The 24,447-nt window shown below is 37.5% G+C and overlaps 3 protein-coding genes across 3 annotated transcripts; 2 read left to right on the forward strand and 1 right to left on the reverse strand.

Moving 5' to 3' along the window:
• Nucleotides 1-949: 949 nt before the first annotated feature.
• Nucleotides 950-21,655, reverse strand: LOC135696245 (uncharacterized). Its single transcript, XM_089112050.1, has 7 exons — nucleotides 21,311-21,655; nucleotides 20,373-20,529; nucleotides 19,993-20,140; nucleotides 18,861-19,051; nucleotides 4,465-4,609; nucleotides 3,977-4,042; nucleotides 950-3,626 (listed from the first exon to the last, which is right to left on the reverse strand). The coding sequence occupies exons 2-7, from the start codon at nucleotides 20,526-20,528 to the stop codon at nucleotides 2,806-2,808; spliced, it is 1,527 nt and encodes a 508-aa protein (XP_088968176.1). The 5' UTR covers nucleotide 20,529; nucleotides 21,311-21,655; the 3' UTR covers nucleotides 950-2,805.
• LOC135682519 (zinc finger MYM-type protein 1-like) lies at nucleotides 11,121-15,832 on the forward strand. The gene is made up of 3 exons (XM_089112049.1): nucleotides 11,121-11,817; nucleotides 12,452-12,652; nucleotides 12,987-15,832. Exons 1-3 carry the CDS (start codon nucleotides 11,505-11,507, stop codon nucleotides 15,230-15,232), a joined length of 2,760 nt encoding a protein of 919 aa, XP_088968175.1. The 5' UTR covers nucleotides 11,121-11,504; the 3' UTR covers nucleotides 15,233-15,832.
• Nucleotides 21,656-22,477: 822 nt separating the features above from the next.
• On the forward strand, nucleotides 22,478-23,356 carry LOC135692042 (neuropeptide Y receptor type 6-like). The gene has a single exon (XM_065210058.2). It carries the CDS (start codon nucleotides 22,478-22,480, stop codon nucleotides 23,354-23,356), a length of 879 nt encoding a protein of 292 aa, XP_065066130.2.
• Nucleotides 23,357-24,447: the final 1,091 nt, after the last annotated feature.

The raw sequence follows: 24,447 nt of genomic DNA on the forward strand, positions 1-24,447 counted from the left end.
TTTACCTCAGTCAAATTGATTATGATAATTAGGTGAAAATAGCTGCAGAATTGAGACAACATTGAGGGTATATCTACTATTTGGGTGGGGTATTTTGTAAGAGAAGTGTTTTTTTCATTATACAGAAAATATCAACTTGTTTATCTCGTTGATGTACAATAGAGTCCGTTTCAGCTGGAGTTCAGATTAAGTTGGTTCGTCTTCATGAAACTGCACATAGAAACCATATAATACCTCATCCGAATAAAATGAACGTTGTCATTTTCTACAAAAAGAAGCAAATTGACAATCGACCACTTCTCACCTTTGGTGAATATGTGATTGAATGTGTAAATTCATAAAAAAACTTTTAATGCACCTTCAATGAAAGCTCGCAATAAGACCTTTATCTGAAGGAAGTCTTCAGAATAATGAACATAGAATATAGATAATAAAGCTACTAAAAGCCTATTTGCCAAAAAACAAAACAATTCATTTACTGCCTATTTACACATCACACGATCTTCAGGAGAAATAACCTATTTACTCAATATGGAAATGGCCATGAATATACAAAAGCAGAAATTAGTCAAACTGCAAACAATTTTTAGGCTTGGCCCTGTTATTCACGTATCATACATATACATAAATATCTAAAAATTTACAGAAATCATTATCGTACCGGGCAACTTGGAGGGTATATCTACTGTTTAGCTGGATATTTTGCAAGAAAGTTTTTCATGTTTAAATATATTCAAAATAACTGTAGATATACGGAAATATTTATCGTACCGGGCAACATGGAGGGTATATCTACTGTTTAGATGGATATTTGTTTAGAAAGTTTTTCGTGTTTAATTATATTCAAAATAACTGTAGATATACGGAAATATCTATCGTACCGGGCAACATGGAGGGTATATCTAGTGTTTGGATGGATATTTTGTTAGAAAGTTTTTCATTTTTCATTATATTCAAAATAACTGTAGATATACGGAAATATTTATCGAACCGGGCAACATGGAGGGTATATCTACTGTTTGGATGGATATTTTGTTAGAAAGTTTTTCGTTTTTCATTATATTCAAAATAACTGTAGATATACGGAAATATTTATCGTACCGGGCAACATGGAGGGTATATCTACTGTTTGGATGGATATTTTGTTAGAAAGTTTTTCGTTTTTCATTATATTCAAAATAACTGTAGATATACGGAAATATTTATCGTACCGGGCAACATGGAGGGTATATCTACTGTTTGGATGGATATTTTGTTAGAAAGTTTTTCGTTTTTCATTATATTCAAAATAACTGTAGATATACGGAAATATTTATCGTACCGGGCAACATGGAGGGTATATCTAGTGTTTGGATGGATATTTTGTTAGAAAGTTTTTCGTTTTTCATTATATTCAAAATAACTGTAGATATACGGGAATATTTATCGTACCGGGCAACATGAAGGGTATATCTACTTTTTAGCTGGAAATTTTATAAGAAAAGTTGTATTTACTTGGCTCCGGCCACGTAAAATTCCGCAGTAAGAAAGATTTAGACTTCAATGAATTTGCTAGATTTGAAATGTGACTACATCTCTATGTTCGCTATTGTTCCGTTGTCTGATGTTCTAGATTCATGTACGACAAAAGCTTAGCCAGACTAGGATTGAGGCCCATTAAATTGCGCGCTGTCGTCGAGTTTCTGTTAAGCCTCTAGCCTTTATTTGTCCTTCCTCTCCCTTGATTCGATTCAAAAATAATATTCATCGAGCCTCATTTAGACTTAAAAGAAGCTACTGGTTTGTTTCTTTGAAAAATATGGTGAGTGAGACAAAATTTTGATAGGTCAAAAACTCTTTCAAACTTTGATAAGAATTCTAGTGCTAAAAGTTGAATATCATGCTAATGTTTAGCACATTTATAGGATAACAGATGACCATTATATTTCCTTTTGGTGAAAAATATGACTTGAACTTGATCGTGCAATCATACCGTAAAGAAAATTCCCTTTACCTTTAATTTAGCTTCACGCTTTCTTTTCTCTAACTTACGGAGCACCTGCCCACCGCATCTCACATGAGGAATACAGTAACTATCGCCTCGCTAATGATACCACAGCGTGGCAACAAGACATATAAAAGCCGTGGGTGTGGGGGTATAAGACCCTCCATTATTTTAACTAGTCTAAAACATCACCTCCATTCTCACAAATGACACGATTTTAGGCTGTTTGACTGCTTTTTCCGAAGCCATTTTCAAAAGCATATATATCAAAATTAGAACTTCAATAAAAATTGTGAGGGCGAAGCGTCATATGTGGGCTGTATGCAAATGTTGTGATCATTTGTAATGTTTAGAGTTTCAAATAAAACTTTTGTGATCAAATACTTAAAATTGAGAGCCTTGACAATAAACAGTCAAAGTCGCGTTAAACCCTAAAGTTAAAAATTAGCACCAGTGATGAAGTATTCCGGTTTTTTTATGTGAAAAGAGAGGGCTTTGAAAAATCTTGCAAACATTAAGCTAGGATAATAAAGTTAAGACAATTAATCAGTTGCAAGTAGTAAATAAAAAATTACAAAAATACAAACATATTTTAAGATTATCAGAAAAACAGGAGCAACTGTGTTGCATACCCTATTCAGCAAGATAAAAAAAATGAACGAGGAAGAAATCACCTTCAACACTTTACTCGGTGAGAAAGACAGTACTAGTGAAACATAAGAAACAGTTACCAACTATCATCAAAATACAAAAGTCATCAAAATTTGAAAATTAAAAGTCTCCCGAATAGCACACATTGTTTCTTAAAGCAAAGCACTTAATTAAACAGTTAGATTTCTCTTCAACAAGCGGAGAAACTCTCGGTCCACTGTTAGTTGCCTCGTGTTAATCTCCACTTTGTGTTTCCAGCTTATAACACTTTGGCGATCGTCCTTGACAACATTTCTATATTGAATAGACGTTGCTGTATTCAAAAAACGGTAAACTGGACCCTTCTTTTTGTCGAGCCAGTATCCAGGCACCGAATCATCACCATTCAAATTTGCAAGATCCCTTGCAAAGCCTTCATAATAAAATAGCCAAAAGACACTCGCATGATCAGTATATGTTGCCAAGACAACACCCTTTTCTTGTGATGCATAATTTTTCTTGAAAACCTCCAATGCATCCCCAGTAAAAAACTTGGAATAGATGTCTATCACCTGCCTGACTTCTTCATCCCTGAGGCTTTGGAAAACGTCTATCTCACTATCCCCAATCTTTCTACCACCATTCAGTGCCCTTAATCCCACTTCCTCTTCGACAATTTTTAACATGCAGACTGGTAAATCCGTGTCCAGTGTTATCTGGGGTTCGATTTCCGTAGCAGATTCCTCATCTGATACACTTGCAGCATCCAATACACTTGGTGTTGCAGCAAGAAATTCTACATTTGGTGGTGCAGCTAATAGTGGCGTAATGACCTTGAATGTAATAGACTCTTTAACAGTCATAACTCGATTAATTTGAGATTGCCCATAATCCGAAGGCTTCTTGATAATGCCATTCTCCTTTCTCCATGGAATGTCGTCTGGGATGCCTTCGATCTCAAAGTTTCCTTTCAAATAGGGAACCTTGGCATTTTTGCAGTTGATGGCTTTTGCTGTAAAACAATAGAAAAAAATATACGTCGCAGACAATTATTAAAAGAGCTTAAAAAACCATATGCAGTTCAAGTAAACTCAAGTTTTATTTCAAAGGAAAAGCAATGGAATTTTCGCAGCCGTCTCATTTTTAATTAAAAGTTAATACAGAAAATATTATTCGAAGGATGTTTTATTTATATTTCTAGCTTCAAAAAAATAAAATATCCTAGAGCCCCCAAAATGCGTAAAAAATGGAACAAGTTTGACTAGAAGACAATACACAACATTACTTTTGCAAGAAGATTTTTTGATTCGTTTCGTTCACTTAATTTTTTTGAGGACCATGATTACAATACAAGATACCTACCATACGCTTTGTTGAAAGCAATTTGCAAATCTTTATATGTAAAATTTTGATCTTTTTCTTTCACATCTAAAATATTAAGATTGATTTATCATACAAACAAACCTTAAAATGTAGCAATGAAATACTCCCAAATTTCCCAGAGAAAATTAAGGGTATGATATATTTACATTATAACCTTCTACAAAAAGTTGTCCTCTATTTTACACAAAGGAAACATTTTGAGCAGATAGTTAATCTATTAAGAAAAGAAGTACAACTGTACAGCTAGACTGAATGAGGACTTAGAGCCACAATTTGGCTGTCAGTAGCAATGCACGAGGGAGGTAGTGTAGCAAAAAAAGGTATGCATCCAAATTCCTCCATTCTGGTCTTTTTACAACCCCCTTGGCTGCCGAAAATTGATTTGGCCGGAAAAGCTGAAGTTGACTGAAATTTGGCATCAAGTGAATCTATTCATGAAAAGTCAAACAAAAGATGTAAGTTCTTACCAAAAAAACTTCTAAACTCAAAGTCAATCTGAGGAGTAGTGTTCAAAAACTCTATGCCATGACGAGATCCAAAGTATGAAACATCTTTATTTTCATCGAGTATCATGCTAGCGCTTTCAACTCCAAGTTGTTCCAGTTGCATTATCTAAAAATTAATAAGCCAGATTAGGTCAACCGGTAACTAGATTGTTAGAGTATTTTTGTTAAAGAGTAAATTGAGTCTAATGCTTGGTATTCAATCTGGTTACATCGTTTTCAGCCAAGTAAATTCAATGATTCTCATCAATGGTATACTAAACAGTATAAAGTAAATGTTAATATGCTAAAGAGCATAAATTCAGTAATACAATCAGAAACAATTTTATCAGATTATTGAGAAAAAAGATTACTTTTTGATATCATCAATGAAGGGCTATTAACGCGATCCATGTCATAAAGAGAAAATCCACGCCAAAAGGAGAAAGAAAACACAGACCAATCAAAATCAAACGTGATTAATCGCAATCGGTAGAAAAAAGCAGCTTCTACCGCCTAAGCCAATCAGAAGTCTGCATTTTCCCAAAAAATCGCATGCCAGTGATATTGGCGCTAATCCTGATGACAGCGCATGGACGGGTGATAATCCTGCTTGATGCCTTTGATATTCCGCCTTCGCGGCAAAACACTGCATGCAACACAAAAAGAGTTTTTGACTTTTTCTACAGGACTTCGGGCGTGCTATCGCGACACTTTCTATGCAGAGGGGAGGGGTTTTTGGATGGTAGTCGCCCCACTTTCATGAAAAATCGGAATGTTTCGGTGAAACAAATCCTATGTTAGTAAACGCTTCATGTTAATTCCATGAAATTATTAAAAAACTTATATTGGAAATTTCGATTATAAAATGAAATGAGGCATTACCTGGTTACTGTAAGGTTAGCAGCAATCTCAACTCCTTTCTGTCCTTTGTATGAGCTTTAGGCTTTGCACCACATTAACCAAACCGTTTTCGCGCCAAATCCCATGCACGTGTTTGCAGTCTTCCCGCGACAATTTTCGCTATTTGGCATTGAAAATCTTGTAAATACTATTTAACAAATAATCCGATGGTTGGTATGGTCCTTCCTGTAAGTTACTCATGTTTTCCTTGGTGTTTTGTGAGAATTAACATGATGCGAATTGCTGTTACCATCGATCGCATGGTGTAGCCTGCGACACAGACCAAATCGAATGCATTCGATTTGGTCTGTGTCGCAGGCTACACCATGCTATCGCGGCTGGCAGCATGTTGAACAATCGGCCATTGATGGCTGTTGACAGCTAAACAGCTTTGAAAAAAAACGGAGACACCGTTGTGTATCCTCCGCTGGCTACGGTTGCCTTGAATCCAGGCGAGAAAAATTGCGAAGAGCCCCGTCTACGAACTAGGGTCAAAGTTAGAGTCCTGCTATAAAGGGACGTAAAAACGTAGAAGAACACTTAAAAGGACTTCAAGAAATGAAATTTTTTTGAAAACATAGAAGAATGTTTAATGATCAAATATTGTATAGTTATTATTCTTGTGAACATTTATATACGGGAAAAATTGTTTTTCTAACTTTCGAAAAGATCAAAAGTGTACCCTGAGCATCTCTATAATGGGTTTTCCAAAGTAAGAACCGTTTCAATTTAGTTTTCATTATATAATTTACACTTTGAAGAAATGTTAAAGTCAAAAAAACTGTGGTCTAATTTGCTAGTCCTTTTAGTTTTACACTAACTTTTTGCCAAAAACAGGCTCTTCCTGCAAAATTTCCACGGTGTATGATATGATCCTGTCAGAAATGTTTGCCTTGTTCTTGTAACCTGTGCTCAAGACTCCTTATTTGAGGGGTCTGGAGCACAGTCTATTTCCTAGCTTTTGATAACTTTATTTCAAGTTGGATATAATGTTCTAACTTAATTTTAAACAATTATCATGGGCTATTAAATACCAATGACAGCGGTTTCTATCACAGATTGGAGGAGCTAAAGCGTTTTTTAGGGGGGGGGAGGGGGCTTAAGATGCTAAAAACTAAGAGCAGATTGGGGCCAACTTTTTGTATGGTTTTAAATATAATTTGGGAATTATTGGGGGGCTATTTAATTTCTTCTTAAATTAGAATGAGCATTTTCAGTTACGTTCGCTAGTGGTAATTATCATGACATCTAGAGAAATTTTGGCATTTGTGTGCCGCATTTTTTTGGAATACTTTTGTGGGTCAGGGTATGCTTTTGACAAATTTTTATAGGACAGGGTTAGGGTGCAAAAAGGTTTCCCGCACAGCCCCCTTGTCATTTTCCTAGTCAGGTCCCCCCACCCTCTGGGAATCTATCTATGTGATATATGCTAGCCCTGCTATATCCGGGTTCATAATTTGCAGGAGCACAGAATTTTGGTTTGTTTTATTAGCTTTTGGAAGATCTCTAGACTGTTGACATTTCTTACTTCGGCGGGTATATCATTCACAACAGCTGGATTTTGGTTACTGTTAGTGGATCCGAGTTATTTTTCAGCAGTTTTATTACTCTTTTTACAAAAACAATCATTTAAGAACACGAGCCTCAAAATTTGTCAAATGTCAAGAACAAATTAAGAACAATAATGTGAAATCACCCTTAAAAAATTTATATAAAAAACGAAGAGTTTTTTGCCATCTAGGGGTGCTTTTTGGGTGAACTTTCAAACTTGTCAGCAAATAACGCCTGTCGCACCAATTTTGTTGGCAAATGAGGCCTGAACTCCAATAATTCAAGGAATAATTTAGAACAATCCTGGAGCAAATTTTCGAAAAAATTAAAAACATCCAGGCTGAATTTCAATTTGCCGGTTCTTAAGGAAAGTTTTTTTTATTTATAGATATCTAGACCGAGATCCGATTTTACAAGGCATTGTCATATTTTAGAAACACGGCACAACTAGTGTAAAATGTGGCCAGAGAATGGCTTTTAAACATCACAAAGTCATTTTCAGATAGACTAACAAAAGTTTGGCATCTGGCAAATGATCTTCCCACTTACAATTATGGTGCAAAAAGTGTGAACGGGAGAGGGTCAGAAAATATTTTTGGGTGCTCTTCGTGGCTATGAATCCTCTTCTCGGGGTTTTCCAGTATAACTGTGTTTTCAAGGCATCGAGAAAGCTTCCTTGCAATAATGGAGAGGAAATTGCAATAGAATGACGTCATAAATATCCTTTTCTATAAATTTCGAATTCTGATCACATAACCTGAAAAAGCATCGTAAAATACCTCTAAATATGAAAAATCAGTTAAAAGAGTTACGAATTGACAGAGTTATGGTCAGATGAGCACCGGCTATTGCCCCATCAAACCTCTTTAAGTTGGTCTCTGTTCATAAACTTTATGAACAGAGCCAAAATAACGGTGGTCCGTTAGCAAATTTCCAATCTTTCATTTGCTATATCTCATTCAGTTTTTGACTCATTGGCCTGATTTTGCATATTTAGAAGTAATTGATAGAGTTCTTCTATGTTCTTTGATCAAAATTCAAAAATTATAAAAATAGTTTTCTTGTGACATAACACTTAGAACTCAATGCCGTTAATAGTCGTGCCACAGATGTTGCGAGCGCTTGGATACGCCGACGAAAGACACTTGGATACGGTCTTGCTACGCTTTAATCAGTGGATTAGTCGTGAAGATTTAGAAAGTTTAACAGCAAAGTTAAAAACAAGTCAAGGGCTTTATCAGGGGCGGACACTTGGTGAAATATTGGGGGGGGGGGCAAGCCTATTGTTTTAATAAGATGAAATCACATTTCCCAATGTCTTAGAACAAAAGACCACTGTTCTCCAAGGTATTGGGGGCGACCGCCATCGAAAACCTTAATTTTTTTGTCTCTGTTTATAACCTACCATAACATAACCTGTTTGGCAGATTTAGAAGTATTTCATGTTGTCCTTTCAGATTATATGGTCAATTTTCAAAAATTCTAAAATTGTTTTTTTTGTAATGTCAATTTTAAGAATTCTTTGGAATAGGTACATATGCTTGTTATGGCAGTTCAGGTCTTTTGGGTGGGTGCTAAATATCTTGAACTCAGTTGACTAACTTCACGCTCAATTGAACCTTAGGTGAGCAATAAAAAAATTTCAAGAATTCTTGATTGGACATTAGCTTTGTATCTTTTTAGAATTAAATTTTTAGAATTTTTGAAAATTGACCATATAATCTGAAAGGACAACATGAAATACTTCTAAATCTGCCAAACAGGTTATGTTATGGTAGGTTATAAACAGAGACAAAAAAATTAAGGTTTTCGATGGCGGTCGCCCCCAATACCTTGGAGAACAGTGGTCTTTTGTTCTAAGACATTGGGAAATGTGATTTCATCTTATTAAAACAATAGGCTTGCCCCCCCCCCCAATATTTCACCAAGTGTCCGCCCCTGATAAAGCCCTTGACTTGTTTTTAACTTTGCTGTTAAACTTTCTAAATCTTCACGACTAATCCACTGATTAAAGCGTAGCAAGACCGTATCCAAGTGTCTTTCGTCGGCGTATCCAAGCGCTCGCAACATCTGTGGCACGACTATTAACGGCATTGAGTTCTAAGTGTTATGTCACAAGAAAACTATTTTTATAATTTTTGAATTTTGATCAAAGAACATAGAAGAACTCTATCAATTACTTCTAAATATGCAAAATCAGGCCAATGAGTCAAAAACTGAATGAGATATAGCAAATGAAAGATTGGAAATTTGCTAACGGACCACCGTTATTTTGGCTCTGTTCATAAAGTTTATGAACAGAGACCAACTTAAAGAGGTTTGATGGGGCAAGAGCCGGTGCTCATCTGACCATAACTCTGTCAATTCGTAACTCTTTTAACTGATTTTTCATATTTAGAGGTATTTTACGATGCTTTTTCAGGTTATGTGATCAGAATTCGAAATTTATAGAAAAGGATATTTATGACGTCATTCTATTGCAATTTCCTCTCCATTATTGCAAGGAAGCTTTCTCGATGCCTTGAAAACACAGTTATACTGGAAAACCCCGAGAAGAGGATTCATAGCCACGAAGAGCACCCAAAAATATTTTCTGACCCTCTCCCGTTCACACTTTTTGCACCATAATTGTAAGTGGGAAGATCATTTGCCAGATGCCAAACTTTTGTTAGTCTATCTGAAAATGACTTTGTGATGTTTAAAAGCCATTCTCTGGCCACATTTTACACTAGTTGTGCCGTGTTTCTAAAATATGACAATGCCTTGTAAAATCGGATCTCGGTCTAGATATCTATAAATAAAAAAAACTTTCCTTAAGAACCGGCAAATTGAAATTCAGCCTGGATGTTTTTAATTTTTTCGAAAATTTGCTCCAGGATTGTTCTAAATTATTCCTTGAATTATTGGAGTTCAGGCCTCATTTGCCAACAAAATTGGTGCGACAGGCGTTATTTGCTGACAAGTTTGAAAGTTCACCCAAAAAGCACCCCTAGATGGCAAAAAACTCTTCGTTTTTTATATAAATTTTTTAAGGGTGATTTCACATTATTGTTCTTAATTTGTTCTTGACATTTGACAAATTTTGAGGCTCGTGTTCTTAAATGATTGTTTTTGTAAAAAGAGTAATAAAACTGCTGAAAAATAACTCGGATCCACTAACAGTAACCAAAATCCAGCTGTTGTGAATGATATACCCGCCGAAGTAAGAAATGTCAACAGTCTAGAGATCTTCCAAAAGCTAATAAAACAAACCAAAATTCTGTGCTCCTGCAAATTATGAACCCGGATATAGCAGGGCTAGCATATATCACATAGATAGATTCCCAGAGGGTGGGGGGACCTGACTAGGAAAATGACAAGGGGGCTGTGCGGGAAACCTTTTTGCACCCTAACCCTGTCCTATAAAAATTTGTCAAAAGCATACCCTGACCCACAAAAGTATTCCAAAAAAATGCGGCACACAAATGCCAAAATTTCTCTAGATGTCATGATAATTACCACTAGCGAACGTAACTGAAAATGCTCATTCTAATTTAAGAAGAAATTAAATAGCCCCCCAATAATTCCCAAATTATATTTAAAACCATACAAAAAGTTGGCCCCAATCTGCTCTTAGTTTTTAGCATCTTAAGCCCCCTCCCCCCCCCTAAAAAACGCTTTAGCTCCTCCAATCTGTGATAGAAACCGCTGTCATTGGTATTTAATAGCCCATGATAATTGTTTAAAATTAAGTTAGAACATTATATCCAACTTGAAATAAAGTTATCAAAAGCTAGGAAATAGACTGTGCTCCAGACCCCTCAAATAAGGAGTCTTGAGCACAGGTTACAAGAACAAGGCAAACATTTCTGACAGGATCATATCATACACCGTGGAAATTTTGCAGGAAGAGCCTGTTTTTGGCAAAAAGTTAGTGTAAAACTAAAAGGACTAGCAAATTAGACCACAGTTTTTTTGACTTTAACATTTCTTCAAAGTGTAAATTATATAATGAAAACTAAATTGAAACGGTTCTTACTTTGGAAAACCCATTATAGAGATGCTCAGGGTACACTTTTGATCTTTTCGAAAGTTAGAAAAACAATTTTTCCCGTATATAAATGTTCACAAGAATAATAACTATACAATATTTGATCATTAAACATTCTTCTATGTTTTCAAAAAAATTTCATTTCTTGAAGTCCTTTTAAGTGCAGTGGTGGCGCCAGAGGGGGGGCAGGGGGGGCTACAGCCCCCCCGTCGGAGGAGGCTAGCCCCTCCGTCGGAAGATAAATTATGCTTGAATTTTTTTTGTCGGAGCGAATTTTTTAAGTTTTGGCGGAAATAGAAATTTCTAAAAGGACTGTTATCAGAATTCAGGAAGCTCATCCCAAAACAACTCATCGACACATCAATTTCATGGTAAATAATAATCTGTTATAAGAAGTTTGAATTGGTTGTTTAGATGTTCAGTACCAGGTGTTTTCCGCATGCTGTTAAATTTGATCTTATGTTATGGATAGTGCAGTTCGTCCAAATCTTGCTTGCTATAACCAACCTACAACATCGGAATATTTTTGTGCGATAGCGATATGGCAACAAATGTTACCCGTTTCAGTGTTAGATGTAGTATATGTAATGACGTATTTAACAATGATTACGCTGCCCGCCACACGAAGTCCAAGCACAAAGATTTGGCTGCAATGGGAAGGACTGCTCCTACGACGGCAATAGTTGAAACGGACTCGCAGCAGAGAAAAATAAAAACATTTTTTCAATCAAAAGGCGGTACTTTTCCAAAGAAACGAAAGGTTAATGATTTTGAAACTGAAAGAACAACAGAAGACCCCGAAGAACAAGAAGTTGAAATTTCGAAAATTCAAGACGAAGAGCAAATCGAACGTGGTATGTTATACGTTTTAATATTTAAGTCCTTTTAATACGAGGAAAAACACTTAGCAAAGGGCTTCAGCCATAAAAACAATCAAACTCATTTACGTAGTAGCTAAGCCATTTTACCCCATCCCAACCATACATATTTGTAGTGTTTTGCTTCTACGTACACGTTTTTTTATTTATAAGAAACTTGACTCAAGCCCAGAGTACTAATAGTTTCCAAATTTCTTATTTTTTACTATTTTTAAGGGAAACCATCTATTACTATTTACGATAAATCCTTCTAGTTTTTTTTATAAACAAGTTCCTTATTAAGAAAAAAACGTGTATTTTTATAGGAAACCTAGCTCTCCAGAAATTAAAAGTTTCTTATTTTCGGACCTATATAATATGGGATTTCACTGCGACTGCGACATATTTAAACAAATATACCTGGCTATGACTGGATGAGGAATAAACCTTGTTAGACGTATAAATTTCTTCGTTTTATTTACAAATAAAAATAATTTTTTGGATGATTTTGATATTAAGAGTCACAAAAGATTGATTAGTAAAAATGCCTTTTTGTCCATCTCCCAGGAGATATTATAATCTTTTTCACACATGTAAAACAGGGTAGTAAATCATTTGTTTAAACTTCCAGGTACAACTTCTAGCTTGGACCCCGAAGTCACGAATGTAGATGCTGACAACTACGTCACCATTTCGGAAGCCGAACAGTCGATGTCGGACATTGTGGAAGCAGCAAATGAAAGCGACAGCAACGAGGATATCGAGGAAAATTTGGAACAGTTGGAACTCGAGTTGGAAGATGAAGTTGATCCTGCAGGATTATCAGCCGAAGGTATACTAACTAGCTATCAGATATAATCGTAACTCTCCATTAACCAGCGGCGTAGGGGGGTACTAAAAAGTGGAAGGGCGCGTGAAAAAAGGGCACCTTGGTATGTAATTAAGACGAAGGCAAACCCTGCTAGAAGGGCACGGGGGCATGCTCGCCCGGAAAAGTTTTGCATATAAGCAGCCACTTTGGCTCCCATAGCCTCTTTCGCACTAAAGCTCAAAGAAAAGTCTAAAACAATGAAAAGAGGCACTTCTCAGATATAAAATAGGGCACTGCCAAGAACTTAACAGGAAAAAAGTTTGCAAAGTGTGATGGATAATTTTTTTCGTTTTAGCACTTCAAGGAGATTCGAGAGGACCGCAACTTACACTATCCGTCGCTGGCCCCAAGGACATATCCTCAACCAAAGACGGCGGACCTGTGCAGCCTCGTAATATTTCCTTCCCTACACATTTGATTGGCAATCAGCATCGCGCATTCACACCTTTGCTGTATGAAAAGTATCCCTGGATTGAGTATTCGCAAATGGAGGATGCCATCTTCTGTTTCCACTGTCGTAATTTTTCAGAGAATCGGAAGGATCCAGCGTTTGTTAGTCAAGGCTTGCGCAATTGGAAAAGATGCTATGGCACCAAAGTGAATGATAACAAACTCTTGCAACATCAAACCAGCCATCTTCATGCCCAAAGTGTAGCTGCTAAAGCGCACTATGAAAACGTTAAGTCTGGAAATTTTCAGACCATTGCCACACTTCATGATGCCGCTTATTCGAAACTGGTTAAAGACAACAGGCATTACATGCGAGTGATTTGCGAAGTCCTGCTTCTCACTGCTCAGCGGAAGATTGCCCAACGTGAGACTGGAGGTTCATTTCGTGTTGCCGATATAAATAAAGAAGCTCTAGACTATGGACCTTCTTGTGGTAATTTTCTTGCGATACTTGGTCTTCTTGCAAGGCATGACCCAGTTGTTGCTGACAAAATCCGCACTGGCCCGAAAAATGCAAAGTATACTCACCACAGCGTACAGAATGCCATCTTAGACATTATGAAAGACATGGTTCTTGAGCAAATAAAAAGTGAGCTCAATAAGGCTCAGTATTTTACCGTCCTTTCAGATGAGTCTAAAGATAGAAGCAAAAAAGAGCAGCTTGTTGTTGCAGTCCGTTACTGCTACGAGAATGCCATACATGAGGAATTTATTGGCATTGCTGAGGCGCAAAGTTTAGATGCAGATGGTCTTTCAGACACAATAATTGAACGATTGCAACGCATCGAAGCCAACATGAAAGCATGCGTGGGGCAAGGCTACGATGGAGCTTCTGTTGTTTCTGGTCACCTGAATGGCGTTCAAAGGAAACTTCCTCTGAAAACCGGTGCTGAAATGGCTTACTACGTCCATTGCTTTTGTCATCGATTGAACCTTGTGATCGTCGATGTTGTGAAATCAATCAGTTGTGTGGCAGACATGATATCGCTATTCAGAAGCCTGCATTCTTTTCTGAGCAGCAGCACCGTTCATGTACGATGGGTAAAGGTCCAAGAGGATCACAAGGTTCATGTGATGGAAATTGGAAAAGTTTCTGACACGAGATGGTCTTGCCAGGCGAAGCAATTCAATGTTTTCTGGGAGCGGTTGGATATCTTGGTGGAAGTCCTGCAGGATGTGATTGACACAGATACGAACCCCGGTCGCAGAACAGAAGCTACTGGTTATCTTCTGCAGATTGACAGGAAATTTGTGAGATACCTGTTTGCCATCCGACACGTCTTGAACAAAGCCAAATTTGCGTCTGACATGTTGCAGAAACCCTCCAATGATTTGAGTCAAGCCATTGATCTCATTGCAACATTGAAAGATGAACTGGATGACTGTCAAAGCAGGGATAAGATTCAAGAGTTCTGGGATACTGCCGAAGAAGCAGCGGATCGCTTGGAATTGCCGGAAGAAAAAAGACCACCAAGAAAGAGGGCAACGCCTGCTTCTCTTCGAGAGTTTGTTGTGGAAGCATCTTCAGAGCCTCAAGTAGCAAGCGGGTTTGATGGCTACGTACAAAATGTCAAAGAAATACTAAACAGAACAACTGCAGAACTTTGCAAGCGGTTTGACGAAAAAAACATAAAGATCATGAAAGGCATAACTGCATTGGCCCCCAAGTCGAAAAGCTACTTGGACCCAACAACTCTTGTCAATTTTGCTGAGCTTTTTCAGTCTGAAATTGGTGCACTACGCAGTGAAATTGCCACATTTAAATATATGCTCTCAAGAAAAGAAGAAAAACACCGCCCAAGCACACTTCTGCAACTAGAGGCACACTTGGAAAAGCTAAATGAAGCTTTCTTTGAGCTGCACCGGCTTGTATCCATCGCATGCACTTTGCCAGTCTCTTCAGCCGAATGTGAACGCAGCTTCAGCTCTATGCGCCTCATCAAGAGTGATCTGCGCTCACTTATGAAGGACGAGCGTCTAGACAGTCTGATGATGCTAGGTATTCATCGTGCCCGTGGAAGTGCTCTTGACTTGGACTCAGTAGTAGACAGATTTAAGGCTAAGTTCCCGAAGAGTAGAATTGCTCTGTGAAACAATTTTGATTCTTGGACTTGAATTTTCGATATGTAGAAGTGCGTATTCCACCGCTTAGGTCTGTTCCTATAAAGTTACGTTGTGTTCCAGTTTTCCTTAAGTTCAGTTGGTTGCTTTTTATTTAAATTCATACTTTCCAAAGATAGGCCCTACTTGAATTGGCAACGTTTGATGAGTTGTAAAGATTTAGAGTAGTTTTAAGCTTATCTAGAGGCAGCTTTCAAAAAAAATTTCCAGGGACGCCGGAGAAGGGGGGCGCGGGGGGGCAAGCGCCCCTCCTGCCCTTTGCTAGGAGGGGCAAGGGAGGGGGCAAACGTGCCCTTAGTAATATGTCAAAAAACGTAGTAAAAAACACGATTACACCATTTTGATAGCATTTTTAGCCAATCTAATGGGTGTAGCCACCAAAATTTTCCCGGGGGAGTACCCCCGGACCCCCCGAATTTTCGGCTCGCAACGCTCGCCTTCGGTCTCCAGTACCCTTACAATTCCTTGTCGCCCCCTAGCCCTATCGTTCTCTAAAAAAATTAGCCCCTCCGTCGGAAGTGCTAGCCCCTTTGTCGGAGGAAACCTAGCGCCACCACTGTTTAAGTGTTCTTCTACGTTTTTACGTCCCTTTATAGCAGGACTCTAACTTTGACCCTAGTTCGTAGACGGGGCTCTTCGCAATTTTTCTCGCCTGGATTCAAGGCAACCGTAGCCAGCGGAGGATACACAACGGTGTCTCCGTTTTTTTTCAAAGCTGTTTAGCTGTCAACAGCCATCAATGGCCGATTGTTCAACATGCTGCCAGCCGCGATAGCATGGTGTAGCCTGCGACACAGACCAAATCGAATGCATTCGATTTGGTCTGTGTCGCAGGCTACACCATGCGATCGATGGTAACAGCAATTCGCATCATGTTAATTCTCACAAAACACCAAGGAAAACATGAGTAACTTACAGGAAGGACCATACCAACCATCGGATTATTTGTTAAATAGTATTTACAAGATTTTCAATGCCAAATAGCGAAAATTGTCGCGGGAAGACTGCAAACACGTGCATGGGATTTGGCGCGAAAACGGTTTGGTTAATGTGGTGCAAAGCCTAAAGCTCATACAAAGGACAGAAAGGAGTTGAGATTGCTGCTAACCTTACAGTAACCAGGTAATGCCTCATTTCGTTTTATAATCGAAATTTCCAATATAAGTTTTTTAATAATTTCATGGAATTAACATAAAGCGTTTACTAACATAGGATTTGTTTCACCGAAACATTCCGATTTTTCATGAAAGTGGGGCGACTACCATCCAAAAACCCCTCCCCTCTGCATAGAAAGTGTCGCGATAGCACGCCCGAAGTCCTGTAGAAAAAGTCAAAAACTCTTTTTGTGTTGCATGCAGTGTTTTGCCGCGAAGGCGGAATATGAAAGGCATCAAGCAGGATTATCACCCGTCCATGCGCTGTCATCAGGATTAGCGCCAATATCACTGGCATGCGATTTTTTGGGAAAATGCAGACTTCTGATTGGCTTAGGCGGTAGAAGCTGCTTTTTTCTACCGATTGCGATTAATCACGTTTGATTTTGATTGGTCTGTGTTTTCTTTCTCCTTTTGGCGTGGATTTTCTCTTTATGACATGGATCGCGTTTATTGACTAATAAATATAAATATGACTTATTGGGCCGTTTGGCTCAGTGTTATTTTGATTTTTGGCGCCATCTCAATTCTCAAACTTTGCTGTTGTTGCAAGTGGGTCAGAAGTTATCCGGGTATCGGTGTTTCCATTAACTCACAGATGGGTCAAAAGATAGCCGGGATAAAACTGACCCACTCTAAAACCCGTTTACAAACTTATCCATTTTTCAAGTGGGTTGGTGGGAACGCGACGCAGAAACGGATAACTTTAACCCGCTTTTGTTTTAACCCGGGCTAATGGAAAGGCTGCCTAAGTTGCATCATTTGAAAACGCAATGACATTTGAAAATGCTCCATTTCCGTTTGGACGCAAAACAGTTGATTCGTTTGTACTAAGCAGACACACTGAACTTACTCCCTTCCTCTCCCAAGTATTTCGAGTTTGCCACAACTTTTGCGCCTACAAGCATTTTTTCTGATAATACATTTACAGAGGAGTCAGAATATATAATGGTTGCTTTGTTTCACAATAGGTAGGGGTATCTCGAGATTTAGAAGATGATATGTGTGTAGATATGGGCTGAGACCTGTAAACAACATGATACTGTATGCAAAAAAACGCCACACAATACCATACCCAGGGCCCAGGGGTGTGGAGCCATGGGAGCTCAATTCCCATTATCAAGGCCAAAAAAGAGCGAATTTCTACTTTTCTACAAAAAAGGACACTCCTCATAAAGATGCATTAAAGGTAATTTTATTTGATATATGGGTATAAACAGAGCACTAGAGTTTTCTAGGAGCTGGTTCTTTGTAACACCTTCATTTTGCTTAGAGCAAGGCCTGATAACAGGTAGATGGTTCTATCTGAAATTTGTCAACCCAAAACTTCGTTTTTTTTAACTTTGTGGGGCCAATTCTTCCATCCCTCTTACTAGTTCATATGATGGGGATGCTCATAAAATTTTTGCAAAGTTTATCTACAGTATAATCCGGTTATAACGTAGTTTAAGGGACCAGCGTATTAAGTACGTTATATCCGAAGTATGTTGTAACCAAGCATACCAGTATGTTATATCTGAAAGTACGTAATAACCGAGTACGTTATAACGGGATTCTACTGTAGTGTGCATGAGTTGAATTAGACTAAGCTTCACAAATTGTAGAGACACATGTAAACACATGTTATGCCCCTGCAATTTTTTTACTCTGTTTTCATGAGTCATCACTTCATTTTAAAAAATTATGTCGGAAAACACATTATTCAAGCATGTGGCCAACTTTGTGCTAAAGATAAAGCCAGAATAAAAGCACAATTGAAGGGATTCACAAGAACAATGTGGTGGCTTATGTTGATGGTTTAATGAAGGTTTTGGCCTATTCATTCCATTACAAACATTTTTTTCTTTTTTTGAAGAAGTTAAAGTTACTAAAATTATAAAACTATTTTCTCTGCCATCCTCTTTGTGTTACACCTCCCTTCCTAGATTCAATTCCTAATAACACTTCCATTCAAGACAGTTAGTTTAAATAGTGAGGAGATGTTTTGATATTGTTTTATTCAGCATTGTAATAAAGGGCAGAGGAAAAGGTTCATTTGAGCAAAACTCTGACCATCTTTGTGTATTTATCTGTATCTTTAGAAATGAATTTTTTCTGTCAATAGTAAATAAAAAACTATTCATAGTCTTTACTATAAGTACTCTTCAAACAATAAAAAAAGTTTTAAAAAAACTGCACATGTACCACTGTAAATTATAGCACATGGCATAAAATGTTCCAGCTAGGAAGCTGCTATCCAATATAGGGTAAACAACAGCCCTGTCTCTTATGCCACATGTTGAGGTGTAGGGCTTTGTTTGCCAACTGATTTGGTGTAAATGAGATGTAGAAAACACTCTCTTCTAAACATTTAATGCAGAAAACATGCTTATGTTACATTTGGAACAGCATCAAAAAATTATATTTGTGTAAAAAGGTATTAGCAATGATATTGAAATACTCACATTATTAACAAGCATTTTCTTTACACGCTGTATTTGGATACATTTCTCATCCTGTGTGAGGTTGGTTGCATTTTTGTTTAGCCTTTCTGCCTCATTTTTAAATGACTGCTTTTCAGCGTCACCAAGCTTGTGCCACATGATTGACATATACGTATGTCTCTCTCCATTTGACTTGAACCCAGCAAGCTTTCCTAGAAGTATTGTTTTTAATATTTACTTTTTATTTGAAAGCTTGTGTTCAGCTTCTATTTGGGCAGTGCACACCTTTTTCTTCATATGTTTATTCATGCCTTATTAGAAATCAAGTTTATAAGCAATAATTTAGACCAAAAACATTACTTGTTCTTGATTTAAAACTTTCACATAAATATATATATATATATTTATATATACAGTCTTTGTCGCATAAGGTGTGTGATTGCATATCCACAAACACCCAAATTATGAGAGGCATGCAAAACATCACCAAATCTAAAGGCAGTTCTATCATTTTCCAAGGTGTAGAATTATTCCAATACAAGATTTATCATACAATTATATGCTTGCCACATTATCATCAAAAATGGCTAGATTAAACAGCAATGCATACATCCTTCAATTTGAGGATCAAGGGTTTCCTCTTCAAATTTAAAGGGAAAATGTGCGCATGTTCATAAAACCTAAAACTATGCTTCAGCAAATCAAATGTACTGCAATAGCCTTGAAGGAATTATTGTTTTCAAAATGCGGCAGTGAATTTTTTAAGACAGTGGTAAACCCACCACCCCTACCTAAAATATCACACTGAATTCAGTTATGCACTCTGTTTTTCACTCAGTGCAGGGTTTTTTCGTAATTGCAATTTTTGAAACCTCTTCTAGGGTTTTCACTGGAGGAAGGGACTGCAATAATCTTTTGATTAGCTTTGATTAGATTTGATTTTCAATCATCAGATGTGTGCATTGCTTTAAAATGGTAAAATATTCTTTTGATGAAAAACAGCAGATAAAAAGCTCTTGGTATTGCATGCCATCCCGCATGCAAAGTATAAAGACATGTGAAATGCTGCACAATGCCTATTTTCATATTACAAATACTGTATATAATCTCAATTGCAACGGTTTACCAGAAAAAATCATAATTTAATATATACCTTCTCTGGACAAACTACTATAAAAAACATTCTGTGCTGTCAGTTTTCTTGCTCCTTTTACTCTTTTAATTTCTTTTTCTTCTATTTGATCTCCATTTTCTGCTCTTGACCTTTTCTGCATTTTTGTATTCTGATTTCCAATCCATTTCTTTAAATTTAAAAACACAATTAAAATACAGCATCAAAAATAGAAAACATTTCTGAATGGTTTTACTTCAACCAATATATTTAATTGTAGAAATATTGTTATCACGTTCAATTTGGCAAAATACTTTTGTATGTTTCTGTGTCTTTTATTTTTTCTTGTAGACTTTGTATGCAGGAAGGGGAAAATCAAATATTTTGTGCCAGTTAAATATGAACAAGAAAGTACATGTTACCTTTATCTTATCAACTGGGAGACCAGTTTCTTTCGATGCTTGATTAATTTTCTCTTTCTCCAAAGTTGATTTCATACCTTCATTGTAGTTTGATATCAGTTTCGCTCTTTGTTCATCAGAAACCAACATGTATGTTGCTGGTCGTTTGCTATCCATCCTTGAAAACAAAAGTACTTTGGTTCTCATCCATTACTCACAAATTTGATTGTAAAATGGTAAAATGATTGCTAACATTAGACACTGCTGGATTTGCTAATTTTCCCTCTCACAGTTACCATACTCACAGCAAAGAATGCTTTTCAGTGGACAATCCCATCCCTGACAGGGCAAAGTAACATAAATTATGAATTCTTCATCTTGGTGAAAATATATGATTCACTTCCAAAGATTAAGGGCAATAAATAAAACATACCCTTCATGCAAAAATCAGAAACGGTTTGGTCAAATTAAATATCGCAACTCGAGGGAGAAAAATGATGTCCCAGCATTTCTTTCTATTATAACATGGGGTTTTTATATTTGCATGGTTAAAAATCAATGCTCAACTGCAATGAGATATTTAAGATTTGACTGTGATTCTAACTTTATCAAACAAGCGGAATGGAAGGGTTAATCAAAAATTGTGTCCAAGGGAATAAAAGGATCTAGGCCTAGGCCTATATCGTCCCGCAACATTGAAGACCATAAACCAACGATCTAGCAAAATGTCAATCTAACGTACGATACAGGCAAAAGTAACTTGTATATACAATTTAATATTTATATCTCTGTTATTAGCTGTATTAAACACAAAATGATACGCTGAAGTTAAATGCTTCATTAGTGTGCCACTAGGCCAATCAATCGACATAACATAACATGGCCGCCGAGACCGGACATTGAGAGAGATAAAATTAAACCTGCCATCAGATCTTAAAATATATATGTTGTACAATTACCTTTTCTATTGCTTTAGATCGTTGCTTGTCGCCTCCAACAAAACGTTATACTCAAATTAGGCACACGCGATGAGAGTAGGTCAGCCACAGCACAGCAAAAATGTTATCGAAATTAAAAGCGCGCTCACAGCCTGGCGGGGTCCAGGTGTCTTGCCAGTGTCGCCTATACAAAGTCCTCCGCCGGGATTTGACCACTTAAAGCGACAGAATTGTCGATATATGATTTAGACAATAGACTCTAATCTATATTCTAAAGCAACAGATGGTAAATCGAACCATATTTCAAAGATACAATCTTGGATCTAAATTTTAGAATTGTAGATTAACGCTATTTAGATCATGCGAAGCTGGTGAAATCATACTGTGGAATTAAACCAAACTGGAACTCGTGTGATTCGATCTTTTATTAATTCGAATCAAACAAAATGTCCAGTTCCTTTGTTGATCTCTTAAAAAAAGCTCTTAACAAACATTTATATTTCGAACCTCTGTAATTTGAACTTTTCGTAGTTCAATCAATTTTGTCCTCCTCCTCAAAAAAAACCTTTCTAGCTAGATCTTTAGTCCTTCATTGCATTGAATTTTCTTGAAATTGACTTTATTGTAATTACTGGAGGGTATTTAGCCTAAGTCATTTTTTGGAGATGAAACGACTAAATTGAATTATCTTTGCCTGCACCGTGCCGAGCACTGAAAAAGATAACAACACTGCCTATTTTTGTGTTGCATTTATATCAAAAGACTGAATTAGCACTGATTGAATAAGTTAACAAAAAGTATCCTTCTTACAACTTTTGTGCAAGCTGCAATTATATGGATTAAGGCTGTATATAACTGATGTAGGGATAACTGAGGTAAAATAATTCAAAAACCTCACCATGTTAATCGAGCATTTTGTAATTCCAAAATTTTGACAGTGCCCCTGACAGCTCGAATCACACTGAGTTGGCTGTATTAAAAGTCGTCTTTATTCTGTCTTTCAGGTGAAAAAATTGAATTGCCCACAGTCAAGAAGGAGGATTTTCGAAAACATACAAGGTACTCACTTCTTTTTACTTGTTTACTTTTCGAGCACCTTTCCATGCCGATATATGGACAGATGACCTCGAAATCGTAATATCGACGACGGCATTGTGGCCTTGATATAGAAAATAAGAAGGTCGAAACATGAATGATACAAGCACTACCTTTGCTAGCTTGACGTCGACAACCGCAATGTTTGTTTCGCCAACAACAACGGCCAATACGACATTGACTTTCGCCAGGAATAGCGGCAATGCGACGGCTCCGCTCGATATATTCGCTTTAGTTTGCATGTTTCTCCTCTTTGTGATCGGTGTTTGCGGCAACTTGTTTACGATCGCCATTCTTAGGTTCGTAAAGAAAGGGCCTGCGACGGCGTACGACCTAATGCTGATATCACTCAGCGTAAGTGACCTTGTTTGTGTCATTGTTGTGCCTGCGATGTTCGCATACGGAACACTTACAAATTTCCAAAGATGGGATTTCGGAATGGTAGGATGCAAAGTTCTGCTGTCAGTTTTGCCTATCAATGTAACTATTTCGCAATGTATTCTAATGCTCATGTCTGTCGATAGATATCGCGTAATTTCGAAACCATTTGCTCGAAACGGCATTACGAAATCGCGTACGATCGTGTGCGTGATCTCATTTGTGTTCCTTGGGACTCTGCTAGCCGGGCCTAAATTTCACGCATTGGAGCTTCATTCAGTCGAAGGCTCGTCAAAGCAAATGTGTAATCCAGTAGGCCACAAAAACCTCTATACGTTGTCCTACGCTTTTACCATGTTCATTCGCGACATCGTGTCGACAACGATTATAGGGATCACAGGACGCAAGATTGGCACGGCACTAGTCACAAATTCAAACAATCTGGCAAAACATGGCTACATGGGCACGAAAATGGCCAATAGACTTGACCATGTAAACAGCACGCGTCGAATGCTGCGTTTAATGCTGGTTGTTTTCAGCGTCTGCACGATTCCGCTCGATGCTTTTCAACTTTGCTTTTACATTGCTTTGTAAGTGGACGGAGCAAGCGTCAACGCGCAAGTTTTCGCGTGGCTTCGCAGTGTTAATACAGTACTGTATCTCTTTCAAACATCGAATGCCGCTGTAAACGTTTTCATCTATGGAGCGCGGCATCGCGACTTTCGTCCGGTTTTGGAGAGGATCGGCGCGGCAAGAAGATCCTTGTTCCATGCAATTTTCTCCTGTGCCAGTGATGGAAATCTTACTCAAAGCCGTCAAAGAGGAAACATATTTGTGCATGTTTCACGACAGCAAACTGTTCCAGGTATGCAGATGGTTGCGCTCAACAATGATGTCGTTTCTCAGCGCGCTTCAAGTCGGTGACTGGCTATGTCGACGATTTTGGAAAATTGATCACCAAATGATAAATCGGTCACCAAATGTTAACTTTATTGAACAGTGTTGCCCTAAAAAACGGACTGGAAGTAGAAATAGATTTATTCGTCAAGGCAAAAAGTTTATACTCTCTTCATTTTCTTATGGACTTTCCTTGTGCAGGTAAACACTGCTTGTAATTTTGTTAGTGTTTAATACCTTAAATAGGTTTGAATTGTTAGCAACATATAGTTTGAAATAATAAATCCATATTCAGCCTCCTTGTTTCTCATTTATATCAGTATAAGTTATGTAAACAAATTCTATTGTATTGTTATTTATCAAACCCTCTAAGTCTCATATATCGTTAACGTAAGTAAAACCACTTTACCCGTACCAATGTACGTCTTAAAAACTGCGTCGAGGGCTTTAGTATATTTAGCGCTACTGCTTAGATACCTACCTGGCAAGAATTGGTAGATATACCAGCGCGTGAGTTCTCATATGCGCATTAAGTGTATTTTTTAAGACGACGTGCCCATTGCTTGTCGTGCATTTAAATTACTGGAGATTCATTAAGGCTTCGATTGTTTCATTTGTGAGTTGTAGCTCTCTATATCCTCGTGAGTTAGCTGTTGCATTTGAAAACTGTATCTACTTTATGTTTAGGAATATATCAATATGGAAAGGACTTAACTATAAGAAGAACTACATCACAGGCACCCATTCATTTTCCATCTCAATATAAATAAAATCCACAAATGCAAACC

Source organism: Rhopilema esculentum, chromosome 13, assembly GCF_057945365.1.
Source record: "Rhopilema esculentum isolate cy_ngs chromosome 13, ASM5794536v1, whole genome shotgun sequence".
NCBI classification, from domain to species: Eukaryota; Metazoa; Cnidaria; class Scyphozoa; order Rhizostomeae; family Rhizostomatidae; genus Rhopilema; species Rhopilema esculentum.

What these genes read in the sequence shown, in the direction of transcription:
- LOC135682519 (XM_089112049.1), top strand. Translation starts at nt 11,505, where the DNA reads ATGGCAACAAATGTTACCCGTTTCAGTGTTAGATGTAGTATATGTAAT. An exon ending in CGAAGAGCAAATCGAACGTG is followed by an intron (nt 11,818 to 12,451) that starts GTATGTTATACG and finishes TTAAACTTCCAG; the next exon opens with GTACAACTTCTAGCTTGGAC. An exon ending in TGCAGGATTATCAGCCGAAG is followed by an intron (nt 12,653 to 12,986) that starts GTATACTAACTA and finishes TTTTCGTTTTAG; the next exon opens with CACTTCAAGGAGATTCGAGA.
- LOC135696245 (XM_089112050.1), bottom strand. Translation starts at nt 20,528, where the DNA reads ATGGATAGCAAACGACCAGCAACATACATGTTGGTTTCTGATGAACAA. An exon ending in TAGTAGTTTGTCCAGAGAAG is followed by an intron (nt 19,052 to 19,992) that starts GTATATATTAAA and finishes CAATACTTCTAG; the next exon opens with GAAAGCTTGCTGGGTTCAAG. An exon ending in AGAAAATGCTTGTTAATAAT is followed by an intron (nt 4,610 to 18,860) that starts GTGAGTATTTCA and finishes ATTAATTTTTAG; the next exon opens with ATAATGCAACTGGAACAACT.
- LOC135692042 (XM_065210058.2), top strand. Translation starts at nt 22,478, where the DNA reads ATGAATGATACAAGCACTACCTTTGCTAGCTTGACGTCGACAACCGCA.